The sequence below is a fragment of the Pteropus medius genome, unplaced genomic scaffold (genome assembly GCF_902729225.1).
Source record: "Pteropus medius unplaced genomic scaffold, Ma_sr-lr_union100, whole genome shotgun sequence".
Taxonomy (NCBI): domain Eukaryota; kingdom Metazoa; phylum Chordata; class Mammalia; order Chiroptera; family Pteropodidae; genus Pteropus; species Pteropus medius.
In genome coordinates, this window is record NW_024340696.1 from 21,440,555 (window position 1) to 21,468,208 (window position 27,654).

Sequence of the window (27,654 nt, forward strand, 5' to 3'; positions counted from 1 at the left end):
CTGCTTGAAGGATACTCATTCATTAATTTGATAAAGATAATGAATATTATTCTGGCCCCACCTTGCATGATCTTCCTCCATGCATCACCCCACATTGCTAAATCCTCCTTATCCTTCTTGAAACACTCTTTTTCTTTTGCTAACCTTGACATGTTGCTTTTATATTTATCCTACCACTCTGGCTGCTACCATCCTGTCTTCTCTTCCAGCTCACTTTGATATTAAATGTTGGTGTTCCTTATGGTTTAATCCTAGGCTTTCCCTTCTCTCCATAGTCTCTCCTTAGCTGTTCATATCCAGCCCTTAGCTTGCATTAACGAGCATATGCTGAAAAGTTTTAAATATATACATCCTTCTCAGAACTCACCTCTGAGCTCCATATATTTATTTAATTGCCCAGTTACCATTTCCACTTGGAGGTCTCAAGGCCTTTCACAATTCTACATGTCCAAAACTTATATTATGGTTTTCCGCCCCCTTCACTATTTTCTAAATGTTCTGTTTCCATAATTGGCACGGTCTTCCTTCAGGTTACATAAGTCAAAGCCCAAAATGCATCCTTAACACCTCCTTACCCCACAGCACGCAACCCCACCTATCATCCAATCTATTATCAAGTCTTCTTGATCTCAACCAGTAAACAGATTTCAAGTCTTTCTGCTTATCTGTTTTAAGCTACCAAACATTTTTGCATGTGCCACTCAAAAAATTTCCTAAATGATTTCTGCACATCTATCCAAAACACACTTTAATCCATTCTCCACATAGCAATGAGAGTGAATTTTATGAAATGCAAGTCTGGTCAATGTACAATACCTCCCTCCTCTACCTCATGCCAACAAACTCTCCAATGCCTCTCCATTGTTTCTCCATTGTTACAAAGTATTAAATGAACTGAACATATAACCAGAACGTCAAAACATAACAAGTGTTAAATTAAGATTCAAAAATACTGAAGTACATTCAGTCACCTTTGACTAGAAAGAATTTTAATAAAGTTAAATATTATTTTTAAAATAGCACCCTTTCTAATTCTCCACTGCATGTATGTCTTATAATAAATGTTATTGCAGTACATGTATATAATTTAAAATTAAGTAAGTACGCTTATATCAGAGATACATTATCAAAAATAGAAGGTAGGAAAAAAAGCTTGGACTCCAATGCTTCAAAGTATCATTCTGTTATGAAAGTTTTTCACAATGTAACAGTTTTCTGATCTGTCTTATGATCGATATTTATATTTAATATATTTTTTTCTGAAAATGTTAAATGATGTTTCTGAAAATTTCTGGTATTTTATTAGAATTTAAGGAAATACAGATTATGTATAACCCACTGATACCATCACTGCTCCTATTTCAAAACATGTTTTGTATAACTGAATTCTAAATCAGCAACTCAGCCATTACTATATATTACCCCTTGTCAGTCCATTTAATTTAATAATTTAACAAATTTACGAATGCTAGTATAGCAGTTTAGGAGAATAATCAGACAGGGCTCAAATTCTGAGCCTACTATACTACTCACTAGCTTTAAGACCTTAGATATCCTTTCTGAGCCTCCATTTTCTCATTGTACAGCATAAAGAAGAGTACATGCATACCCTTTGCAGGGCTGTGAAATAAACTAGATCATGTTTGTAAACGTATTTAACATAGTATCTTGAGTGTAAGCAATTAACTTTAGGTGTTTAGTAGTATTAAAATAAATGACTATAACCAAATAAGGGAGTAAGAAAAGTACACAAATAATGTGTATCATAACAATACCTAACACTTGTACACTACTTATTTCCCAGGCAAGATATTAAGTTCTTTACACATAAAGTGTATATTTTTACACTGTCTTGATCTGAAGAAATATTCAGTGAATCTTTGCTAAATATACATAATACTGATACATTTATCATTTAAAAGAAAGCATGATAGAACAATTCAGAGAAAACAATACAAAAGTATCTAATAATCAACTATCACTTATTAAGAAATAAACTATTACTAATAAAATACTTGATATGCATATTTACTTCAGCATTTTTCCATGGAAGTGCACTCATGACTGTAATATATGTGTGCATATATTCTACCTCCAATTTCTACTGGTAAATAATTCTTGGTTCAACAGTGAAATTAGATACAATATATCCTGGTGTTCTGTAAAAGGCAATAGGTTTGAAACCACTGCTCCAAATAAAACTTTATTCATTGATTAGATCAGAACTTTCTAGTCAACCTTCCTGTTGACCTCCAGTATGTCTAGACTTCAGTCTGTTAGATACTAAAACATAATGATCTTCCTCATAGTCAGCTTTCACATGCACCTTCCCAAGAAATTACAATGGGGTCATCTAATCTCATTTGGGAAGGGACCTTATGGGACATCTAAACGAAGCTCACATAAAAGCTATTACTGCCATGGGAGAGCAGTTAACAAGACAGTTGAAAACATGGGCTTGGAATCAGAAAGAACTAAGTTTAATTATCAATTCTGCCAATTCCTAATTATATGACTCTGAGCAACTTTCTTAAGGATTCTGAGCCTCAGCTTTCTCGCCTGTTAAATGAAATGCTTAATAAATACTTAAGGCTGTGGATTAATTTTTTCTGGCTAATGAATTATCTGATAAGGCAACTCATGCCACTGGTAGAGAATGCCAATTGTCAAAAATACCCTCCTCATATTGAGTCCAATCACCACAGCTTAACTGTGCCCTCCGGGATTACAGAGAATGATCTTAATAACATTTCTACAAGATAGCCTTTCAAATATTTGAAGGTAAGTCCAAGTACAAGCCACACTTAACTCACAATTTCTTTTTTTCCCAGGTAAACGCCCATCAATTCCTTACTATTAGTCAGATAACTTGATTTCTAGATGCTTTCTCCTCCAGGTTCCTTTAGAAAACCTTTGACTGAGCCTCTTTATAAATGATATCCAAAACTGAACATAATATTTTACATATAATTTGATCAGGGCAGATCACACACAGATTATAACAACTTTGGACTAAATTTTAAACTTTTATGAACAAGGCATAAGTTGGTAACAACATCACACTGTTGGCTTAAACTGAATGTGTAGCCAAATAAAAACACTTGGTTTTAAGGTTTTTTTCTCACAGGAATTTCAAGTAAGTGAGGATTCCTAAGATTCCCATATCCAGTACTTTATATAATAATTTTTAAGCCCAGAATTTCAAATGAATTCCTTTTGAAATTCACTTTCTTCCTCCTCTTTCTTCTTTTTAGTCTTTTAAGAATTTTCTAAATCCAGATTCTGGCATCTACCACATCAGTAAGTACTACAATAACATATACCACTTAATCAGAAAAGGTTTTATTTTTAAATAATACAAACCAGATTCTGATTTACCAATGTTTTCACATTTTGTCTGCTAAGTACATAAAGCATCACTAACTTAATAAAACAGGTTTCCACACATTTACCATGTTTGGAATGAATACCAGACATTATGTAAACAAAAAACCCTTATCACATAGACAGATCAGCTGATAGCCGAAGTACAAAAACCAACGATCAATTTAAACTTTATTTCCTCTATCAAATCTTATTTTTAAAAGAAAACCTGTTTTACCAAACACAATTTAACCACATGGGAATCACTCTGACATACAGCATTTTCTAAAACAGTATATCAGTGAAAAATTATTTTAGTAACTTTAATATTAATATTTTTTATTTCATAATAGCAATAAATAAATGTTTTAACTATTTAATCATTTGAGTTAATAAGCAAGTTCCTTAGCCTAATACCTAATGGGAACTAGTTAAGAGAGATCGAAATGCAGTAAGTGCAGGGTCTCCATTAGAAAGTGGCCAACTTCCAAGTAAAGAGACATGGCATTGTGAACTAAGCTAGTTAGGAAAAAGAATAGCAACTTACACACAGAAATTAAAAATGTGCTTGAGCATTTAAATGGTAAGATTTATAAAACAGAGTTAGTAGGTGAGGTATTACTTTTCAAGTAAGCTCTTTTCCTTGTATATCAAAAGAAAATAAACGTTTTTCAGAGATATATGCATAACTCCTCATTACACATTTAATATTTACATGAGAATTACTTATTGTGTTTCATGGTAGACTGATAATATGCAAGTGATAATGTTTAGCCTCTTTCTTTATTGGCACAGACAATAAAGATCACAGCACTTATCAGAGGACCCTTCTATTTGGAGGATATGCAAGGCACTAAACTCTTTACACAGAAATTTAATCCCTAATCACTTTTTCTGAGTATTGGTTGAAATATAAAATACATAAGCAACTAAGTTATGAGAACCAGTACTCATATTAAACTGGAGAGAGGATTAAAATTACCAAAGTAAAAAAATATGTAAGTAAGGTTTAACAATACTATAAGTAACGAGTTCCTGATTTGTAGTTTTTTTTTCCCCCTTCAGAATCATCAAAATACTTGTTAAGGTTGTAGTTATTAAAATAACAGAACCATCATGATTAATTTTCCATTATCTTGAACAAATTTAAGATTTCAATTTTAACCCCAAGTAGAAAGAATAATTGAGTAAGTGTATATTGGTCACTGATTGTGATAGTATAATTGACATGTACATTCTATATACTCGATTTATTCTACTTTCAAGTTTTAGAATGTTTATATATAGCTAAATCCTTAAACAGTTTGTAACAATAAAAAATATGATGATCTTATAAGGACAACAGTCATTCTTTTTTTAAAAAACACTAAAATTTATTTTACTTTTAACCATCTTAAAATTTTCTTAAAAAGCCTTTTCCCTTTTATGCTTAAAGGAAAGATGCCTTCTTTAAGAACAAGTATTAGAGATTAAGAGAAAGAAAAAAAAGATGACACAAACTCATGCTTTACTCTTCTAGTAAAAGAGAGAGAGAAAAAAAACCTAAAAGACACTTCACACTTAAAGACAAGTATATCCCTGGACCAGAAATTAAGCAAAAACAGTAAAGCACTGAGTAGGGCTAAAGTGACAAGGTGGGCTCCAGTTTTGGACAGCAAGGCCAGGAGTTTGGCTCCTGTAGGGTAACCTAGACAAAAACTGTTCCATACAATTTAGGCACTGGAGCTAGGCTTATGTGGAAGACAAGGTGTATGTATGGGGCTCCCCTGTTAATGAGGAGGTGAAAAGAACTACTATCAAAATGATACTTGAGGTCACAGCTACTATACAGAAATCTAAGACAGTGAGAAAAAGAAATGTAGATGGGAAAAGCCACAAATCGACATCAGCAAAAAAATTAAAATTCTAAAACCTACAAAGAAATCTTACACTAACAATGATAGGCAATAAAATCAACATCAGTTCACTCCAGAAGAAAGTAATATGGAACAATGTGACAGATTTATTTAAAATAATATGAAGCTCAAAGAGACCAACAAAGCAATTGCTTCCATTAATTAAACAAAAGAGAGTGTATGGGAACACCCTATACTTTTTGCTCAATTTTTCTGTATACTTAAAACTGCTCTAAAAGTCTATTAAGTAAAAAAAAAAGAATTATAAAACTAGTATTCAAGGAAAAAAGAATTATAAAACTATTATTACTCAAGGTAATTATTCTCTTATTGTTGAAAAATTCTGGTAAAGTTGAAGAGTTAACCAACCACTTGTGTTTTAAACAAATACTATCTAGCAAAATGCCGTATATACATTTACACACACACACACATACACACACAAAGATACTTAAATCATTGTGAAGAAAATGAGTTAGCAACTAAGAGGTAATTAATGATCAACATTTGGTTGTCTTCTATCAGTATTACTCGCCAGCCCAAAAAATATGCGTCTCTTTTGGAATTTCTCACTGGGATCTACCTTATTTTTTAAACACAATAAATGTCCTTGGAGTCACTATATATTTTCAGAGTATTTCAAATGTTATCATGATTATTACTGATAGTAGAAAAAAACAAGCAGTTATAAACATTAAAAATTTTACTGAAACCCATTTACATTATGAAACAAATATGTCTCATACAATGGATGTACCTAGAAGGCCATCAGGCTTGTCCCAATCTCTTACGTATCTAAGGATTGTTAAACTGCCTGATGTCTTATTATTTAAAACTAATACATGCCATATGAATAAAAGCTAAAACATATGTGGGGAAAAAAGGAAAGATAAGAGCAACAAAACCAAAAGCTGGTTCTCTGAAAACAAAACAAACACTCTTCTAGCAAAAAATGAGAATGTCAAGAGAAAAAGCTGAAAGACAGGAACAACAAAATAAAAAGCTAGTGTAATTTTTTTAATAAAAATTAATAAAATTTTTTATAGCAAAAAGCTTGAGTACTCAGATGAAATGACTAATTTCATAGAAAAGAACAATTTACAAACTTGATTTAAGAATATATAGAAAATATGAATAAACCAGCAACTAATGGAAAATTTAATTGGTTATCAAAGTCTGCCCTCCAAAAAGACACCAGGCAAGACAGTTTTCAAAGCATACTAGTATCAAACTTTCATGACAGAATCACATTCTTATAGAAACTTTTTTGAAAAAAGAGATAAAAAAGAAAAAAGCTCCAAAAGTTTTTTTATGAAGCTGGAATAAATAACCTTAGGTATTAAAACAGGATAATTTACAAATTCTCTACTCAGGCTGGGGTTCTAAGCATAGTAGGAGGACAGAAAATCCATATAATGCACTAGTGACTATCCAAGAAAGCCCTAAGAAAAAGAGGAGGCATTCTGATTGCCATAAAGAAAATCCACATATTTCCTTTTTTAATTACATATATATTTTAAAAATTAGAGTTGTATCTACACCTCTATTATATTTAATAAACAACATACATTATACATTATAGTAAGCTTATGCTTACTACATTCAATTTACGGAATGTCTTTGAGACAGTAAGCAATTTTAGATTTGCATGTGAAATGAATAAGAGGTGCATACTGAAAACCAAGAATAATGAAGTATGAGCAAAGAAAAAGTTAAAAACTGAGTACTCCGAAAAAGTTTTAAATTAACAGTCCATGTGGAAGTGACTGTTAGAATAATTACATAAAGCAGTGTATTCTATAACATAAATTATCCTTAGTTTGGTTTGTGGCAAAAAAAATAATGAAATATTCATACATTTCAAAATTAAGTCTTAACATAAAATAATAACCATGAAAATTAGGACACCACTTACTTAGCATTTATTTTTCTCTCAAGAAAAATGTGCTATGCAAATCTGTTTTGGCATTGCAGAGAATTAGATAAATTATATTTTCAGAATAATTAATGCTCATTTACAAGTATTTAATCTAACACAATAACTTAACAAAACTAAAACCAAGGTCACTTACAACTTAATTAAAACTACTTGGAATGTGAACAATATTCATTCCCCACATACTATAATTAATTAGGTGTGCAGTAAAAAAGGTTAAAGGTAGGTACTACTATATACTTAAAAGCTTACTTTACATTTTCATGTACATGACAAATTGAGTTTCCTTGATTCTTAATAAGAAAATATGCTGATTTTAATTGCCCTAGAGAAAATCAATTTTAGCTATCATACGTGTATATATGTGTGTATATGTGCACATATATAAAGCTAAACAAAATTAGCACATTAAATTTTAAATATTTTTAAATAAAAGTTTACAGAAATTTCTAAATCTAGTAGTCTAACTTACGTTTACATACTGATAATTAACATTATCCAAAATGTTTCTTATTCATCTCAAATACTATTAAAACAGAGAAATGTGTCCTTTATTTTACTAAAAAGAATTCTTTCCCATATCAATATATTATAGACATCTCTCAATATATATAGCCCATCTGTTTCTCCAAATTGATCATAACATTCATTATACCAAATACAATTTTCTTGCCCATTCCTCTTTTAAATGCATATATGAAAGTTCCAAGAGCAGGACACTTAAGAAAGCAAGAGTGGGTCGATACCACTTTACTAGACAGTTTATCTTCCAAAACCTATGATTACTTGACACACAAGAGAGAATGAATGAATGAATGAGTGCAAAGTGCCAGAGGAGAATAAGACAAAAAGTATGTATTATGGCAAAATGTCTTACTACTTGAACAACCATTCCAATTAAGAGCAAAATAGTTTGGCATCTATTACTGCCACAAACTGGAAACAGCAAGTATTTTTAAATCTTCATTGTGAGTTTAAGTTAACATAAAATCTTTTACCCCATATCTTAAATAAGTCACCAAAATCTAACTCTGTACAAATTCCAATAGTGATCATTCAGCAAATGTGACTATATCTGCAATAAAAGATCTCATTACTTAACAAAGGAGTTCATTATTCTTTAATGAACTGTGAAGTTATAATGGTTTACCTGAGCTGAGATCTGTCTTCATTTACTTTCTACCTAGAGGTCCTAGTGATGATTCTTGGGTCATCTGTCTTCTATATATGGCTCTTCAAATATCATGTCCATCCTCCTATCCCACCATAGCTTTATCTTGAAAATAACCAACTGTTTTCAAGTGTTCGTTCATCATAAGACATTATTTCCACTTCCTTCACCAACCTAACCATTTTCCTCTACAGATCTTCAGTAGGATACTTTCTCCCTTAAAGTGTGGTGACCCGGCACAACCTGAAGAGCTAAACTGAATTATCATCACCCATGAATAAGACAACTTTCTCAATAACAACATGTTATTGTTTGCTAGGTACATAACGCTATTTATAACAGCCAATATGTATGGATTATTTATCATCCGTTAGGCAATATTCTAAGTGTTTCAAATGCTTTATATCATACTACATCACATTATATCTTCACTGCTAATCTATATGGTAAGCCAATCACTTTTTCATGTAACAAGAAAACTGTGGCTTAGAGAAGTGACTTGGCCAAGGTTGAACAGTTTATAAGCAGTAGAGCTAGAATATACCCATGTTTCTAACCTTAAAGTCAATTACTCTTAACCACTTGAACTTCCATTTCCCATGACTGACTTACATGGAATTTGCTTTTTATGAAAACAGCTGCTAAATCAGATCTTCCTATCTGGAATTAACAGTATTCACAGTTACAAATAATATGAACTTACATTTATCTTTTTAATCATGTCATATTCAACCCATCATTCTAATAACTGAAACCAGAAAAGAGGAAATAAAGCAAAATACAACCAAGTTTCTAAATAAAAAATAGGACTAGTGTTTTCTCCAATATAGATTATAAAACTTAAGAGACCTGATACAGCAGGTGAAAGAAATACTTAAGCTGTCTTGACCTTTCCTAAATGATGTGTTCATAAAAGCAGAACAAATGATTCTTTTTTTCCTCATAAAAATTTCATCTCTTATAAAGTAAAAGTAGGAATAAATTACCAAAAATGATAGACAATGTGGAAGTAACAAGAACCTTGTGAGAAAATGACCGTATCATTTTAGAGTATGCAGTAAGGACATATTCAGATATGTACCCGAAAACTAAATACAGAGAAAACGTACATCTGATCCAAATAACATTTCCTCCAAACCAGTGATATTAAACAGAAAAAATGTTTTTTAAAAAATGGAAGTTTTTTTTTTTTAAATGTCTTGGGGGTTGCCTTTATAAGCATAATACCAAAGAAAGACACCAAAATGAAAAGATGGATATAGACTTGCTTACTTGAACACTTCAAACATCTGTAAAAAAAAAAAAAAAAAAAAAAGCAAAAAACTCACTATAAATCTCTTCTAAACTAATTCGACTTCATTGAATGAAAAACTGGCAATTCTCACAACAGTACATGGCCTAAAATATATGAAAAAAACCCACTTTAACCTCTGTAATAATAAAAAATGTAATTAAAACAGTGAAATACCATTTCCCCTCTGTTAAATAGGCAAGGATTTTCTTTTTAAGCAAAATATATAGAAATGGCAAAGGTTTTAGTACAGGCACACTCATACATTAGAGGCAGAAATGTACACTGGTAGATTCTTTCAGTATTTTGTCAGTACTTTCGGATGTAACATTTTCACTGATAGAATATATTCAAGGGAAAAATATGTATGAGCAAATATTTAGCATAAGAGTTTTATTACAATGTTATTTATAATAGGACAAAGCTAGATATAATAAATCTTCAACAGCAATGTATTAATTTAATAAACTAGGATATGGTGATAAATGTAATACTCTGCAGCCATTAAAATGTATTATACAATAGTGTCATAAAAATGGTTTAAAATTAAATTTATTGTATGACCTATTTATAAAGTACTAATATTTTAAAATATATAAACTCCAAAATATGTACAGTGGCTGTGGCTGAACAGTTGTAAGATTACAGATGACTTACTTCCTGTATTGTGTATAAGGGCGCTCTAAATTTTCTACAATATATTTTTTCAAAATTAGAAAGATAAAGTTGTACAAAAAACAATAGGTGGCATTAAAAAATGAAATAGCATTAAAACCTTTTTCACAATCCTGAAAAAAATAAGAGAAAAAATAATTGACTGGATCCTAATAAAACACTATGGCTAACAAAGTAGCTATAAACTAAAAAAATTTAGAGGAACATGAGAGAAAATGCAGTAAAATCACAATAAAAAAATATATTGATATTTTATGTTTTTTAAAAAACTATAAAGTTAAATCTCTAAAAAAAATCTAGGCATACAAAACTGGGGAAATAACAAAACAGTCCTTTTATCAATGTTTGAAGCAAGGAAATAAAACCAAAACATGTTCATTCCTTGGGGAAGACAGGAGAAACATTCTATTTTCACTTGGCATGTATTGATTCCTACAAAGAACATATTAGCTTAAAACAGGGAAGAGTAGAACAAATATCATATATATTGAATGCTACCTATGGTAAGGGAAAAAGTGGTAGGAATACCTAGCCTCTTCAAATAAGTTCAGATATTCAGATCCTGATGCAACATACCCCAAGTTTCAGGAACTGTTTACAGATCTGATCGCAGAATCACTGCTATATATGAGAAATAATGGAGAAAAACAGAATTTCCAGATAAAGGCAAAACTTCCCAATTTAAAAAAAAGGAAAAGGACAAGATAAAAATGGTAGACTGTGAAAATTACTTAACTGTCAACTTAACATCAACATATAGCAATGTAACAAAACAAAGAACAAGATTCATCAAGTTTCATGAGAAAATACAGTTGACCCTTGAACAACATGGCTTTGAACTGCATGGATCTACTTATATGGAAATTTTTTTCAAAATACTGTAAACGTATTTTCTCTTATTTTCTTAATAACATTTTCTTTTCTCTAGCTTACTTTATTGTAAGAATACAGTATATGCTACTTATAACATACAAATATGTGTTGATCTACTGTTTATGCTATCTCTAAGGCTTGCAATCAACAGTGGGATCTTAGCAATTTGGGGGGGAGTCAAAAGTTATATGTGGATTTTCTACTGCACAGTAGGTCAGCAGGGGTATAAACTCTGCAGGGTTATAAACCTCCATGTTGTTCCAGGGTCAGCTGTAGTCTTAATTCTTTTTCATATAAAATTATTAGGTTAGTTGTTCTTAGATGGGCAAAGCAACTAAAAGTTTGATATTTTTGAAGACAAGATAATGAAAAGTGTTCTACATGTCAGTGTTGTTAGATTTATGGAGCACTGAACAACTGTATCCAAATTGTGTTGATAATGGATTGATGTCAACATAGAGGAAAATTGAAGGAGTTTGGAAAAAAAAAAAGACTAAAGAAGAGAAAATGTAACTGCCATCATATGTCTAAAACATAGACATGTAAAAGAATAGGTATCTATATGACTTTGTTGCCACACTGTATAGATACAGGACTAAATGGCAGAATAATTGTAGTAGTAACAGTTTAGCAAAACAAATAAGTTATAGGAGAACCACTGAAGAAAGGGAAAGGATGCCTTTTGGAAAAAAAAAAAAACCTTCATTAAAATAAGCAGACATTATATGGGCTTCGTTATTTGGATAGAATACTAGACACACAAATAGTACATTGGGTGGGGAAATGCTATGATACTAAAAACATTCTCTAAGTCTTAAAGTATAATCTTACCCAATGGCAACTCTCTACTCAGACTTGGGAGGCTCTTCTGATTATTTGGTGGAAAGATTATACAAAAAAGCAGCATATATTTCATTCTCACAGCTGAAGAGACACTATTTTACATCCACCCTGGTTGATGTTGGTACCCTCCTAATCAGTACTAAGACTACTAAAAAAGAATGTACAACACAACAGAAGAACTTTTTCATATTTCTGCACAATATTTCAAATACCTTATTCCAGGTACCAAAAACACTATACCCTTCTTATCAAATTGTAGTATATATATTAAATCAGTGGTTCTTAAAGTGTGGTCTGGAATCTCCAAGATCCTTTCAGAAGGCCATGAGGTCAAAATTATTTTCATAATATAACCAAAATATTATTTGCCTCTTTCATTTTCACCCTATAAAGTGAGTGAAGTTTTGGAGATGCTACATAATGTTCAGTGATATCACAACAGACCAAATGTAGAAGAAGATATGCAAATCTAGTTGTCTTCTAATAAGCTAGACATTGAAATGATATGAAAAAAGTAATACAATGCCACTTTTAATACTATATATTTCTTAATTTTAGAAGTTATTTTCATTAATTTTATTTATAAATTTAATAAATTTAGTATTGATATAATAGATTTACTTTAATGTAGATTTAGTTTTGTTTTAAATGATTTACTAAACAATCATTTAAGCATTTAATATTTTAAAATTTTTGTTTTAATTTATAATACAATAAATATCAATAGAATATACGGATAAATAACATAAAGCTCTAAAAGGTCCTCAGTAATTTTTAAGAGTGTAAAGGAGTTTTGAGAACAAAGAACCACTGTATTAAATCATACTAATTATTCTACATCAAGATTTCAAGGGATACTGGAATCATTTATAATGCAAATGAGTATCAAAAAATAGTCTTCCCTCAGAAGACAACCTAATCAAATAACTCCTCCTTCTTAGGATCAGGCACATATCTGGAACAAGGATAGGTTCAGAAATGAATTTGTATAGGTCAAATAATGCCATCTGCATAGAGTCAAGGGATAATGCTAACAGCAAACATCAAATCAGAAATGCTATAAAGAATGAGTCTCATCTGCACAAAAGCAAACTATGATCATATCAGTACAACTCAAAATTCACTTTTTCTAAGAACTGATTACACAACTCCATCAATATTTACATTAGTATTAATAACTCTGCAAACAGTACTTACTACTGAAATAATACCAAGAGCTATATAGTATACTCCAATACATTCCAATATTCTTCTATTTTTTAAACACCTTTTCTATTTTACCAAAGACTGTTAAAATCATAACTGATTTCAAAAATTGAATAAAAGCTTTTCCTTAGGATAGTGAGACTTGAAAAAGCAAAACAGAAAGTAGTAGTAAAAATTCTCTGAATTAAAACCTAGCCCTTAAGCATCATTTAATTGCTTGAAACATCTATATAGAAGACATAAAAATTTACTTATAAATTTATTATAAGGTAACACACTCTAATAACACATTAATATGTGCAAATATATGATGCTCATTAATGTGGAAGTTAACATTTGAGTGAAACATTATGCTAAGTACTTCGTCTATATTATTTCACAAATCCTCACAGCAACATTGTGAAGCAAATACTTTACAAATTAGGGAACTGAGGTACACAAGGGCTTAGTAACCTGTCCACAGTCAACAGGTAAGCAGACAGAGATGGAATTTGACCTGGTTTTATAAGAAAAAAAAATTCCTTTAGAGAGCCTTGTCAGTTAAATGCCCAACTCTTCAAATATGATGGCATACTAGATAGGAACAGTAGGCCTACAATGAGATAAAGTCCCAGACTTTCTACCACTGTCTTGGTTTGTGACTTTAGAAAACAAGTGAACCTCCGTCTTTTTTTCCCCATCTTTATACAGAAGATACTGCCCCACCTTGAAGGACTGTGAAGAAAACTGGTTATGTTAAGTGAGACAGCCTGGTCCAGCCTGGCACTCAAAACATGGTAGTTTTGCTGTTATTAATAATACCATTATTTTCTAGGGGGAAAGTTTCTGTTAAAGTTCAACTATATGATCCCAGTAGGACTAAATCTGTCACTACTAAACCTATTCTGATTATGAAACAGCAGCAGCAGGAAGATGTTTTTACCAATAATGGATGGGTCCTGATTAAAAAAATAACATGGAATGTTCAAGTCTTATTTCCTTCTGGTGATTAAAATGTACTAACTTTAACAAATATTTTCTAAAGTAAATAAATCTTTTTTTTTAAGTAAATAAATCTTGAGAGCAAAGAACCTTAAAATTTCTCTAGCCCAAATTTAAAAGCTTAATCATGACAACAGCCTTAACAGAGAAATTAGCATAAGTCAGAAGTGAAAAGAAGAAAAGCCCATAGGAGTGAATTACAGGTACAAGACAGAGAAGGAAAAGAGAAGATGGTACTGGGAAACCTAAGTGGGCTGTTTCGTTAGTTCAATACCCACAAGAACATAGCATGAAAATATTTTAAATGTAACTCCTGCAGAAATATTAAAACTCATCTTTAACAGCATCTTGAGGTTTTACCCTTTCTCTTATTTTAGTCAGTTCCATGTTTGGAACCCTATAAAAAGGAAAAACATTGTTTCTAAAGAAATCGTGAATTAAGAGGTTTTATTAACCAATGTCACCCCAATAATTTTTAAAAAAGGAGTCAATGCCAAAGATTCCTAACATATTTTAAGTGCTTGATGTTTCAAAGCACCAAATACACGAAAATGTATAGATCTACTTCTTGGCAAAGAAAGTACACACTGGAGTCTATATGTCTAAAATTAAATCTTGGATCCACTACTTATTCTGTAATCTTGAGCAAACTTCCCAACATCTCTATAAAATACCTCCAGTGAGCACTATTCCATAAGGCAAACATTTCTTTTAAAGTACCACAAAGCAGAGGCACCAAAAAATGAGAAAAACTTTTTTTAAAAAAGAATCTGATGTTTGAAAAAGACAGCAACTTAGCCACAATGGTAAAAACGAAATTTTATTAGACTTTCTGTTTGCTTTAGCATGCTTTAAAAAAAAGAAAAAAAAACCTTTTGGGAGAGAAGAAGTGCCTCACAGTGCAACCTTTTCAGTGCTTAGGGTTTCTAACAGTTTTTAATCCAGGACTGCCTACCTCAAAGCATTGCTGTTAAGGATTAAGTGATGCACATAAAGCACTATGTCATATAGTAGGCACTCAAAGGTAGCCTCATTTTTATTACTATTATCATCAAAATTATTTTTCTCTGTATGTTTCACACTAAAACCTCTCTTGCACAATCTCTGTGGTAAATGTCATTACATGCATACACTTGTTATTCTCATGCTTCCAATACTAGTTCAATAACAAAGATCTTGAGGGGAAAAAAAAGACTTTAAATAGTCAGCGTTAAAAACAGCTTTATCAACAGTCATTAGGTCACTAAGCTAAATTCAGAATTGAGAAATCACGTTGAGCAAAAATGCCTTCGGCTTGCACATAGCTTTTAGTATACGTCTTTAAAGTTAAATGTAAAAATATGTTCCTATGGTTCCGCTAAATTTCTGGAGCAACAGAATACAACGTGGTTATTTAAATATTCCTATTTCATAGAGTTAACTAAAAGCTCAAGAAGAAATGGAAATTAACTATGCTATCACATAGTTACTGATTACTCTTTCAATTATATTTTTTCCAGGCTTAAGTGAGGGATTTAAAAGTAAACAAAAAGAAATTTAACTATGGGTGGTGAACATAAAATGCAATATATATACATGCCTTATTGTTAAATTGTACATCTGAAACTTATGAGATTTTGTTAACCAGTCACAATAAAAAAAACTTTTAAAAATAAAATGAAAAATATATATGTAACATAAAAAAATAGTAAATAGATAATATGTAAGGTATAGCACACCCTGAAGTGAAAATTAAGAATGGTCAAGAGTGACTGTATTGAAACATTTTTATATTGAATCATTCCTCCAAAATTATACACAAAATTTGCTATGACACAACAGAATTGTACAGAAAGAGATCTAATATAAAAGTATGAATAACCTATGCTGTAAAACAAAAAAATTATGATTGTTTATTTTCATTCACAGATGGAAAAAAACAAAACACTGAAGGGATGAACCACTTAAAATTCTACTACTTAAGCCACTGGTAGAATGTGAAATACTCACATGTTACACTGTCCATTAAACCTTAGTTGAAAAATTATTGAACCAGACCACACAGAGTGTATCTATAGATTTTAGCGTGGCTTATAATACACCTTAATAAGGTATACAAAGCCTTACCTTACTTGGCCCTTACCTATCCACCCACCCTTGTCTCTCACCATACCCTCTTCTGCATCCTGCACCCTCACCGTACAGACTGCAACTCTAAACACAGCATGTTCTTTCCACACCTAACATACGCTCTCTACCTTTCTGGTCCACTTAAGTTAAATCTAGCCATGTTTTTAAGACTTGGCTCTAGCTTAACTCCTTTATAAATATTTTTCCTACAATACTAACCCTCCTACAAAATCTATGACTGGTTCTTTAAGGCCCCCATTTTCTTTGTATATAGTATCATTATACCTATGGTATTTGAGTATCAGAATTACTTATTGATATGTTTCCTCCTACTAAACAATTTCCTGAGAGCAAGGTTGCTATCTTATTCATTCTTTTATGTCTAGTAACTAGAACTGTACCTAATAAATAGTAAGCATATAACAAATAGATGATAAATGGATAGATGCATAAATTAAGTCTAACCTTGCAATGAAGAAGATTATGAAAAAGTCTTTAGAACCAGAAAAGATTCTCTCTCCAACAATCAGTTACATACATAAAAATTGTGTTGAGGACTAAGAAATACAAACCTCATATTCAGAAGTAAAAAAATAGTTTTATGGCTTACACAGAAAGTAAAATTCCCATTAATTTGACATTTGTAAGTTTTAATTTATTATAATTATAATAGAAAAATGATAAGCAAATATTAGTAAAATTTTCTTAATAAATCATAAATTTGTCATAAATTTTTTAAATGTTTTCAGAATGTTAGAGAAAATCCATTTATGAATGAATGTGAACTACATCTGTATGTTAAACCAAGTGTAAAATAGTCGAGGTTAATGAAACTGATGACTGAATTAACAATATGATACCTTACTTCCAAAGTATAGTTGATCAGCATGATACTTATCACTACCATGGATTTAGTTCTCTACTACCTATTTAGCTAATTACCTAAAATAATTTTTCTCTAGGAAAAAAATAATTTTTCTTTTATCCTTGACTGATATATGTGATTTAAAAATTCTTAATTCAAATAATAGTAACAAAAATGATCACAGCTACTATATAATAATCATTTGCCAAATGCTACTTTTTTCACACATGATAACCTTATTTAAGGCTTATATAAATTCTTTAACCTTTGCATTCGTATCTCCTTGAGACAGCCCAAGAAGAAAACAGCTTCTAGGAGATTCAATTACCTAAAGTCTCAAAACCAGTAAGTGGCAAGCAAAGGAAGGACTATCTGATTTCAAAATCTCTGCCCTTTCTACAATAGTATGCCATCTTTCTTAACCCTTCATCAAATACGTTATCAATTTATTGAGTATTAAAATTGAGCTGACATTATTTTAAATTTATACCAGGAAAGGAATATAATGCCAATACTGAGAGCAAAAATAATCCTTTCATGATAAACTTCATGTAACAGTAAGAATAATTCATCATTTTGAATAACATAACCAAATCATGGCATAGAAAGGAATTAAAATGTTTTCCTTTGTGTGATATAAAAAAACTTATAAAGACATTTTTTGCTTGAACAATATAAAATAGTCCAATGATTTCTAGATCAGTTTGTTTTTCAATGCTTTTTCTTTCGAACATAAAAACTAGTCAAAAATACTTTTCTAAAACAGTAAGTCACGTAATATATAGATAGAATTTCTAATAATTTGAAGTTTATTGTATTTTCATCAATGAACACTTAGAAATATAAAATGCTATACAAATGTTATTACTCAAGTAACCATATAATTCATCATTCAAACCTATACACTTTTTGGAGAAGGGGCACTCTTAATTATTACAGGTTAACCACAGATTTAACTAGGACGGTCCCAGTAGCCAGGACACGTGGACACCCTAACAACTGCCCTCTAACTCTTTCATTATTCATCACACTCACAGTCCTCCTACAACCACCTAGTGAAAAAATAAACAAGCCTAGTATGTAAAACCATTTGGCTACATAGTTGACTATCGAAGCACAATATTCAAGAAATATGTTTTTTTTTCCTTATGTTTAAAAAAGCTATTTCATTAAGGTAGTTCACATTAGTATAAAACTTCAATAACTTCAACTATACCTCATTCTGAAGTTCATCACCAGTTTTAACAGAAGCAAGCATATCATACAAAGTACAGCAAAGATCTTCTATTCTTGTTGCTTCGGCCATTTCATTTAAAGTTGCATTTAAGTACTTCTCAACTTCACACCACAAAAAGGAGTCGTTTGTTTTTTCCACGGGCTTGACTTCTGGGGTGGAATGATCCTGCAAATGTTCATTCAGAAACTTCTTGTAATCTAAGCTTATAGTTTTCTGGGACTCACCATTTATTGGCAGTTCATCAAAGTGGTCCAAATCATACATGTCAAATGAAAATGCTAAATTTTTACCAAATAAAACTCTATCACCACATTCCTCTGTCATCTGGACAAGAGCAGTAAGACTGTCTTGATGAAAATGAGAAGTAATTCTATTAGTAGCATTACAAGCTGCAGTGGCAGACGATGACGGAAAGGGACCAAACATCCGTTTGATCGTCTTTGTCTCATTGTGACCAACAGAGTCCTTCAAGTGAAATGTCTTGAAGAGAAATGCAGCCACACTTTCAATTTCTTCTTTTCCATTATCCATTCCAACTATTCAAATACAAAAGAAACAGTATTAACACTACTGAATCATAGTTCAAGTTACCATTTCAAAAAAACTACTACCAATATTCCTCTGAGTAAATCCAACAGTGAAAACATATTGATAAAGATAACCAATTTAGGAGCTGCAAAATCCCTTTAAGTACATTCTCAAATTCCTAACAAACTATATTAGGTAAATAAACAATTATCAGTAATTATTCTATATTTAAGTACAGAAACTACCTAATAACAATCCTTTTCCTCTATCTAAAAACAATTTTAGCATTAGCTACAACTTATCTAAAACTGAATGTTAAAATTGATTCGATGTGCTACTTAAATAAAGCAAAATAAGGTACAAAAATCTGAATTAAGGACTTTTGGAGATGGAAGGAAACCTCAAGAGATTTATAATTTTCTAATTTGTACTGTAAATCTGAGATGGCAAGAAATAGATTTATATGGTTTTCATTCAAAAACATTTAATACCATCAAAGATGGATATAAATAGAATTTTTAAAAATAAACTTAGCCATATTATAAAACATAAAAGAAATCTGCTGTTTAAGAGATCAGAAGTAAATTTCTTAACAAAGGAAGAGGAAGTAAAGGAGCTGCCCTAAATTAAGGCATTAATTTCTCATATCTGATTTTCTCAAATTAAAAGAAACAACACCTGTATTGGTGTCATAGAATTCAAAGAACATTCTTAAAGCAGAAAAAAGACTTTCAATCTTCAGAAGGCTTCGAAAGTCAATGTGACTTACCTAAAGTAATACCGGTAAAGTTAGTAATATAATTAACACACTAGTATCTTCCTGAACCCAATCATATCATTAATCATAAATCTTGAGCAACTCACTATAGCTCAGTAATTTAGATCCAATTCCTACACTCTGTGTTCAAGTCACATCAGGAGCCGACCCCATCCTTTTCTTCTAGCCATATTGGCTATTATACATTTCCTGCTCCAACCAACAAGGATTTCTTAACATCCAAGAACCAGTGCCTGTCCCTTTCTATGCTTATTTCCATGCCTTTAATCTTCCTCAAGTCCTCTGGTTGTTCAAATCCTCCCCATGTTTCAGAAATCAGCTCAATTGTCTCTTTCAAGGTGAGTTACTACATTGTGTATATTGTTATATTCCCTCACTAGACTTAGCCCAAAATAGGTGCCCAAAATTGGTGTCTCCAAAGATATTTGCTTAATTAAACTGAATCTCGGCCTCAGTAACACAAGACTAGTGTTCTTAAACTATACCACACTGCCTCAATAACTTATTATATATGTTTATACATGTGTGTAGAAAATTAACAACTTACATGAATGAAGATAAGCAATTTTGCAATGTGTGCCTATTATTTCCAATTTCTTCAAGTATGAAGACTATTTTTACAATTTTAAAGAATTTACAAAACACCAGCTGATATATCCTTTAAAATTTAGAAAAATACATGACAAAATCTTCTCTAAATTAAACAATGCTTTTATATAAATTAACTGAATAGCATTTACATATATTTTACTTATTCGGTCTATATATAATGCTTTGAGAACTTAGCTTTTGGATACTTCAGGGACTGTGATAATTCTAAAGGTGATAATTCAACAGGTTTGGGACTACTAAAGTCTGAGAAAAAAATGAAATTGACATTTACAAACTCATTTTACATCTAAGATTGTAAATATTCTTTGTAAAGATATTACCATTTTGAATCTCAGGATTTTTCTTAAACAACTTAAGAACTTTTACATTAAATTATCTCAATTCTAACAAAATTGTCTTAAAGGTGCTACAGTGGAGACTCAGAGTTAAATTTGGGAAAGATCAAACAGCTATTTAGTTATTACACAAGATTGAAAGCAGACTTCCAACTCCTAAACAAAGTTCTTTCCACTGTACCAGTTAGATGCCCTGTAAATTGCTAGAAAGTAGATTTATCTCTAACTCTCACTTACTAAATAAAAAATAAATTTAAAAAAATCACCTTAGGAAATAAATAAATAAAAGAAAAAATAGTCTTAATTTATTACCATAAGTAAAATTAAATTAAACAACCATTATTAGGTCAGTGGTTAAACTACATTAAAGCCATATATTGCATTCAACAATGCAGTGGATCCCTATATCCTGCCATGTAATAACCTCTACAGTATAGTAAGGGGGAGAAAAATAAGTTATGAGTTCACTTTTGAAGAAAAGAAAATGACTGCAGGCTCATAGAAACATATACAAAGGTCAAAAACAATTTTTTCAGGGTTTCAAATTTCTAACGAGCCTGACTTTCATCTATAAAATTTCAAAAATAACATCAACTTAAAAAACTTTCATGTTTCACAAATTTTATTTATTGATTCAATAACAACAATAACAAAAGATTACCATTTTGATAATGAGGCAATGTTAGAATTTGGGGGAAAAAAAATCAGAAAACCCTAAACTGTAACTTCTTTAAGAAAGAATATTCATGTGATTCATGTTAAGTCAAAACCATTCAATCAAAGTTATCTACAATTGGCTTAATTCTTACCATTTAAAAGGCTCTCTAGTAAAGAACGATATTTAGAAAAGACAAATTTTAGTGAAAACTTGCATTAGTAAGGAAATGTCTCTAGAAAGTGTTTTCCTTTGATCACAGGCTACTATATTACTCAAAAGCTTATTGGATAAGGTTAAATTTTAAAATGAAATTAATGCAGTCCTCCATTTAAGTTTTAGAAAAATGTTATTCAAAGAAAGCTGATAAATACCTCAACTCAGAAATGCCTGACTGTAAACTATTTTTAGTAGACACATTGATTTTGTGGATTTTACTAACTGTAAGATGCAAAATGTCAAGTTTACATAGCTTTTAGAGCCATATCTCAGCACTTTATAGCTGAAAGTACTTTGAGGACAATCATTCTGAGAAGGCAATTTTTAGAAAATTTAAAAATGTTTGAAATTAATGTTTATTTACTATATCTTGTGCTCATTTTGCTTGTATACTTACTTAGAAGGCAACATGATCTTTCCTTAGACCATTGGTTCTCAAATAGAATGTGGATCAGAATCACAGGAGGTCTTGTTTAAAACCCAGATCATGGGACTTCTGCCCCAGAGTTTCAGATTCACTCGACCTGGGATGGAGCCTGAGAGTCTGCATTTCCAGCAAGCTCCAAGGAGATGCTGATGAGGCTAATATGGGAACTACATTTTGAAAACCACTGGCCTAGAATAACTTTAAAATGGTAATTATTAATCGAAATTAAGAAAAAGAAAATACATCCATATCCTTTCTTTCTATACCTCCTAAAATTAATTGGATAATGGTGCTTCATAAATGTTAATCCCCTGCCTAATTACTAACTCTTCTGCACAACCTACTCTACCACATCTTTCAGCTGGATTGCCACTAACGGAAAGAGGTAATCACAAATCAAGCAGTTTCTCAACATTTCTGCACCAAGTTAGTTGAGAGTGTGGACGTTCCGATTGTTGAGAAGCATCATAAATAGCATTTGTGCCACTGTTGGTTATCTAACAAAGAGATTACTTCTCTGGGGTGCTAGAACACCTTCCAGCAACCACACATGTGCCTGCATCTTCCCCTCCCGGAGCCAAGATACGCCTTCCAGTGCTCCGTCCGCAAGTGATGACATAGGTGCCACAAGGGACCCAGCTGTTACTAGATCACCAGGATAAGAAAACAGCTCAGGATGAGAGCAGAGAATTGTGGCCCCAGACAGGGTAGAGAGTGACAAAGAAGTCACCCCAATTTACTAGTATAGCCCACACACGAAGCCAACACTTAGATCTTTTGGTGACTGAAATATATGAAAATGTTTGTAAAACATAGAAAAAAACATATGAAGAGAATAAATGCAATCAGATGTCTCACTTGTCAAAGCTCTGGCAGGCCCCAATTACCTTCAACAAACCAGAATTAGAAGGGAAATCTAAGTGCTTCTCCTCTTCATCAGCCTGGTGAACCAGCACACATTTGCCACTTCAAAGGAAGTAGTGGGGAGGCACGGGAAAACAAGTGTAGTACACTTCCAGAGTGGAAATTTGTAATACGTAATTGTGTTCTCATTTTCTTACATTTTATCTAAAATTAAATGTGTTGGATTAACTGAATATCTTCCTTTAAAAAAGCTATTCTGGTGATACCTAGCCACTTGTATATCTAATTTTCTATCCATAAAACACTGACAAGAGACTGTAAACCAGAAAACTGGCTTTATGCACCTGATACTTCAACTGCAACATGTTTAAAGAGATACACTTAGAATAAACTAGAGATACACTAGAAATACTTTTTATTAATAATAAACACTTGTGCTGCCCTCTTCACAGTTATAGTGAGAGCAAATGAGATGTGTGAAATGTACAGTAAGCTCTAAAGATATAATTGGTAATGAATTACTGTAATATAAAACAATTTTTAAAATCAGAGTTGAGTGATGACTATTCTCAACACATAATTTACTTCTATATTTTCCTTTGATTGCAAAATATTAATAATTAAAGGGCTGTAAATTGTAACTTTTTAAAATAGCCTACCTTAATAGTGGAGGAATTCTTAAAAAGTAACGAGTAGAAAATTTTAATTGAATAAAATATCCATCGACTGGCTGCATCCTTATTAGCTAAATGTCCAATTTAGAAGTTGTCAATAAATGAGTTCCTTGACCATTTAAATCTTCAATGTTAGCAGAAAATATTTTACAAATATCTTTTACACTTATTTTTTAATACTGAAATATTCAAAACAGTCCAATTTATTTTTTCATGTTATGTTCAAACTCTAAATGTCCAATTTAACCCAGACACTTGATCTGCAACTACAAATATCATTAATATCATAACACTGCATCAGTGTCAACTTAAGCTCATTCTGTTAAAAATATCAGCAAGGCAAGTAAGCTATTATAAATATGTTATATCTGAATAAAGATTCACTAACTGGTATTTTAAATACTTACAATTATTTTTAAAAATATATAAAATATGGAAAATATGTGTACCAGCAACTTTCCTAGGACAGTATTACATATAAAAAAGTACAAAAACAATGATTCGATTTAAACATACACATCCTACCTCCATCATTTTCCCCCTCTACTGCCTGGTAATATAGTCTTTTAACTAGTATCTAAAATTGTCACATGAATCTTTCAAGTATTTTCCTCATTTTACAGAGAAACTCAGTGAAGTTCAATAACACTAATAAGACAAGATTTTTTTCTTCCACATTACACCATCTTTCAAATAATCAAATTATCAAACTTATAACAGAGCTAAGCACTTACTATATGGCTTTTTGGGGAAATAAACTGAACAATTTATGTGATATATATTTAAAACTGGCTCAGTAATATAACTTAATAAGCTTCATTTATTTCAGAGTATAACTCTTGTGCATCGAAGCACCTCCAGCAAAACCTTACATTAAGTAGGCAAAATACTCAAAAAATGTTCAATACAGTAATTCGAAGGAACTGCTTAAATGTTAAGATTATTCCTACACTTTTATAGGAATTATTACCTTCAGGGTAAGTAAATGAAAGGAAAGCAAATAGAGAAATATATTTGGTAGAGAAAAAGAGGAGTAGTACAAGAGATTAAAGAGTTCAAGGCAATTCCTCATGCTTTAAAGTCAACCATTTAATTTTATGTATATTCGTATAAAATTTAATTTTATGTATATTCATTACAGTGTAGACTTTAAGTCAGTCATTATATTATCATTTCTAGTACTATAAAATCCTGCATCATATTACAAATTGAATTTCCAAGCAACCAAACAGCTAATACACAAGTTTTGATTTTAAATAAAAGCTCCTTATAATAAATCCATTATTTTGAGCATCAGTAAGGAAATAAACTATCTTTGAACAAATCACATAGCTCTTCAAAATTTAACTGACATTTAAAATTTTTTTTAATATCTAAGAAAAAAACGTTTAAAAAAAGACTGAAGTGTACACTTCAGTTGGTAAAGCATCCATTAATCAGATGTTTTGCAATATACTTGGTAATACTATCAAGAAAATTAACTGCAACCCTAAAAATGCCTCTAAGAAATACAGGGTAAATTTTCTTATGCCTAAAGTATCATAATAACTTCTAAATGAAGAATAACATACTGATAAAATAAAGCAAACTATAAAGAATTGACCCTATTTCCAACTATTGCCACTGCTACAATATCCATTCAATTTATAGCTCTTTTGCCATATCCTCAAGTAAACTGAACTGCCTGTTTATACAACCCATACATTTGCAAAATCATCATTTTCATTAAGTTATTCAGCTTTTATTTTGTACTTTTTCTTGTGATATGGGCATAAATTTAACACCTCTGTCCCTGAAGCAATAAGAACACAATCTAATTCTGTGCCAAGTTTCCTTCTCTACGAATTCCTTCCTGACTTACCGAAGCAAAGCTCGTGCACTTTTTGCACCTCACCATCAATGGGCACAAACATCTATCAAAATATTTAACCATAAGAGCAACTATTTGTTTACCAATGGCTACTGGTACATCTAGGTTATAATAAAATTACTCACTGACAGCCATTTAACAGGTTTTACTTTAGGCACTTTGTAGTACTGCTTCCCATCACAATTATACATATGATAACTGCCATATGAAGAAACAGATTTAGTATTAGCTACCCACTAGTAACTGACAGAACTGAATTTGTACCACATACAGTAATGGCAACTTGAAATTATCCCAAGCTATAGGAAAATAATTTTATGAAAACTTAAAACTGAGAACAAAATAAAGATGGTACAAAATATAGCTGCAAATATTCTAAACAAAATATTAACTTATTGGGTCCATCCATACATCCAAAAATAAATTATAAGCAAGCAGTTTATTTCAGGAAAGGTGGTTCAATTGTTAGAAAACCAAGCAACATAATCTACTCTCAAAAAACTGAAGGAAGGAACGCCTAGTAAACAGATATGATGGTTAGAATTGGAGCAGATATGGTGAATAAATGGCAAGAAACGTGAAGAGAAGGGCAATCCATTAGCAGTCTTGGACCATAACATTTTAAAGCTGCTGAATCCTACAGTGAGAGTTTGTCTGATTAAATGAATAGACTCATCTGATACCTTTGTCACTAGAGTAGGTCTTGATATCTGAGTTGAATATATCCCTAACATATACATTTGTGAATGTATAAACATTGCATAAAATATAAAAAGGAACATGAGAATGATGAATACCAAATTTTTAATATTTATGATATTGGTTACCAGAGACTGAGCAGGGAGTTCTGACCATATCGGTTAAGATTTTCTTAAAAAGAAAATATGAGAAAAAGATAGCTGAGTGTTAAGCTTAATGGGGAATACACAAATATTTGTTATATTTTTATTAGTCTGAAATATTTCATGAAAATTGATAATCCTGTTATATTCTTGAATATAACGAGAATATATACAATACACGTACTACTCAAAGAATTATCACAAAATGAACACACCTATGTAATTTAGGTAACTACTTCCAGAAACAGAACATTATCAGCTCCCCAGAAATGTCTCCTATACCTACTTCCAGTCATTATTCCTCCCTTTCTCAAAAAGTAGCTACTATGACTTCTGAAACCAGAGATTAGTCATGCCTAGTTTTCAAATTCATATAAGCTGTTCTTTTGTGTTTGGCTTCTTTCAGTCAACATCATGTTTATAAGATTCATTTACAATATTACATGTAGCCGTAGTTCCTTATTGCTATAAGGTATTCTACATATTGTAATTCATCTATGCCACTATTTAACAGTGAACTAGGTTGTTTCCACTTTAAGGCTATTACAAATAACATTTCCACGGATTGTGTACAGTGAAGGCATTTTTATTGGATATTTATGTACATTTTACTGGGTAATATTTAACAAGATATAAATTTCACTTGTCTAACCACAGCAGATATTATCAGCTATTCAAAGAAATGATACCAAACTCTACCAGCAGTGGATGAGAATTTTTGTTTCACATTTTTGAGCCTGACCAAAAATTAGTGTGTCAGTCTTTTTAATTTTAACCATTCTATGAACATGTAGAGGCATTTCCCTGATTACTAGTAAGGTTGGGCACTTTTTATTGTTTACTGGATATTCACTTATCGTCTATGAAGTGCTTGTTCAAGGCTCTTGCTCATCTTTATACAGGATCATCTGTCCTTTTCTTATCGATTTGTAGGAATTCTTATTTAATATAGATATAAGGTCTCTTTTTGGGTTACACATATTGAAACTGTATTTACCCACTCTATGATTTGCCCTTTTTACTCTCAAATAATAAAAACTATCAATTTTAATGTAGTCAATTTACCAATCATTCTCTTTATGAGTGCTTCCGTTGTGTTTAATAAATTTTTTCATATATAAATATCATGAAGATAGTCTTCTACAATATCTTTTAAAAGATTGTTTTGCGCTTCCTGTTTGATTTTATAAGCTGCTTAGAATTATCTGCATAAGTACTTTTTTTAAAAAAAATGTATATCCAGTTGACCTAGCACCATATACTGAAAAAACAGCCAGGTCTCACTACTTCATGGCCTTCATGATAATCAAGTGTCCTAATATCGATGGGTCAGTTTCTGGACTCTATTCCATCCTGCTGGTTTGTCTATCTGTGGACCAACACCTCACTATCTAAATTACTGATC

At 31.2% G+C, this 27,654-nt stretch overlaps 1 protein-coding gene across 1 annotated transcript in view; it reads right to left on the reverse strand.

The window, feature by feature from the left end:
• Window positions 1-27,654, reverse strand: part of ASCC3 (activating signal cointegrator 1 complex subunit 3) — a 261,881-nt gene that overhangs the window by 216,653 nt on the left and 17,574 nt on the right. Inside the window, exon 4 of the mRNA XM_039869401.1 lies at window positions 18,425-18,981. Coding sequence (XP_039725335.1) covers window positions 18,425-18,981 — 557 coding nt within the window. The remainder of the gene's footprint in view (window positions 1-18,424; window positions 18,982-27,654) is intronic.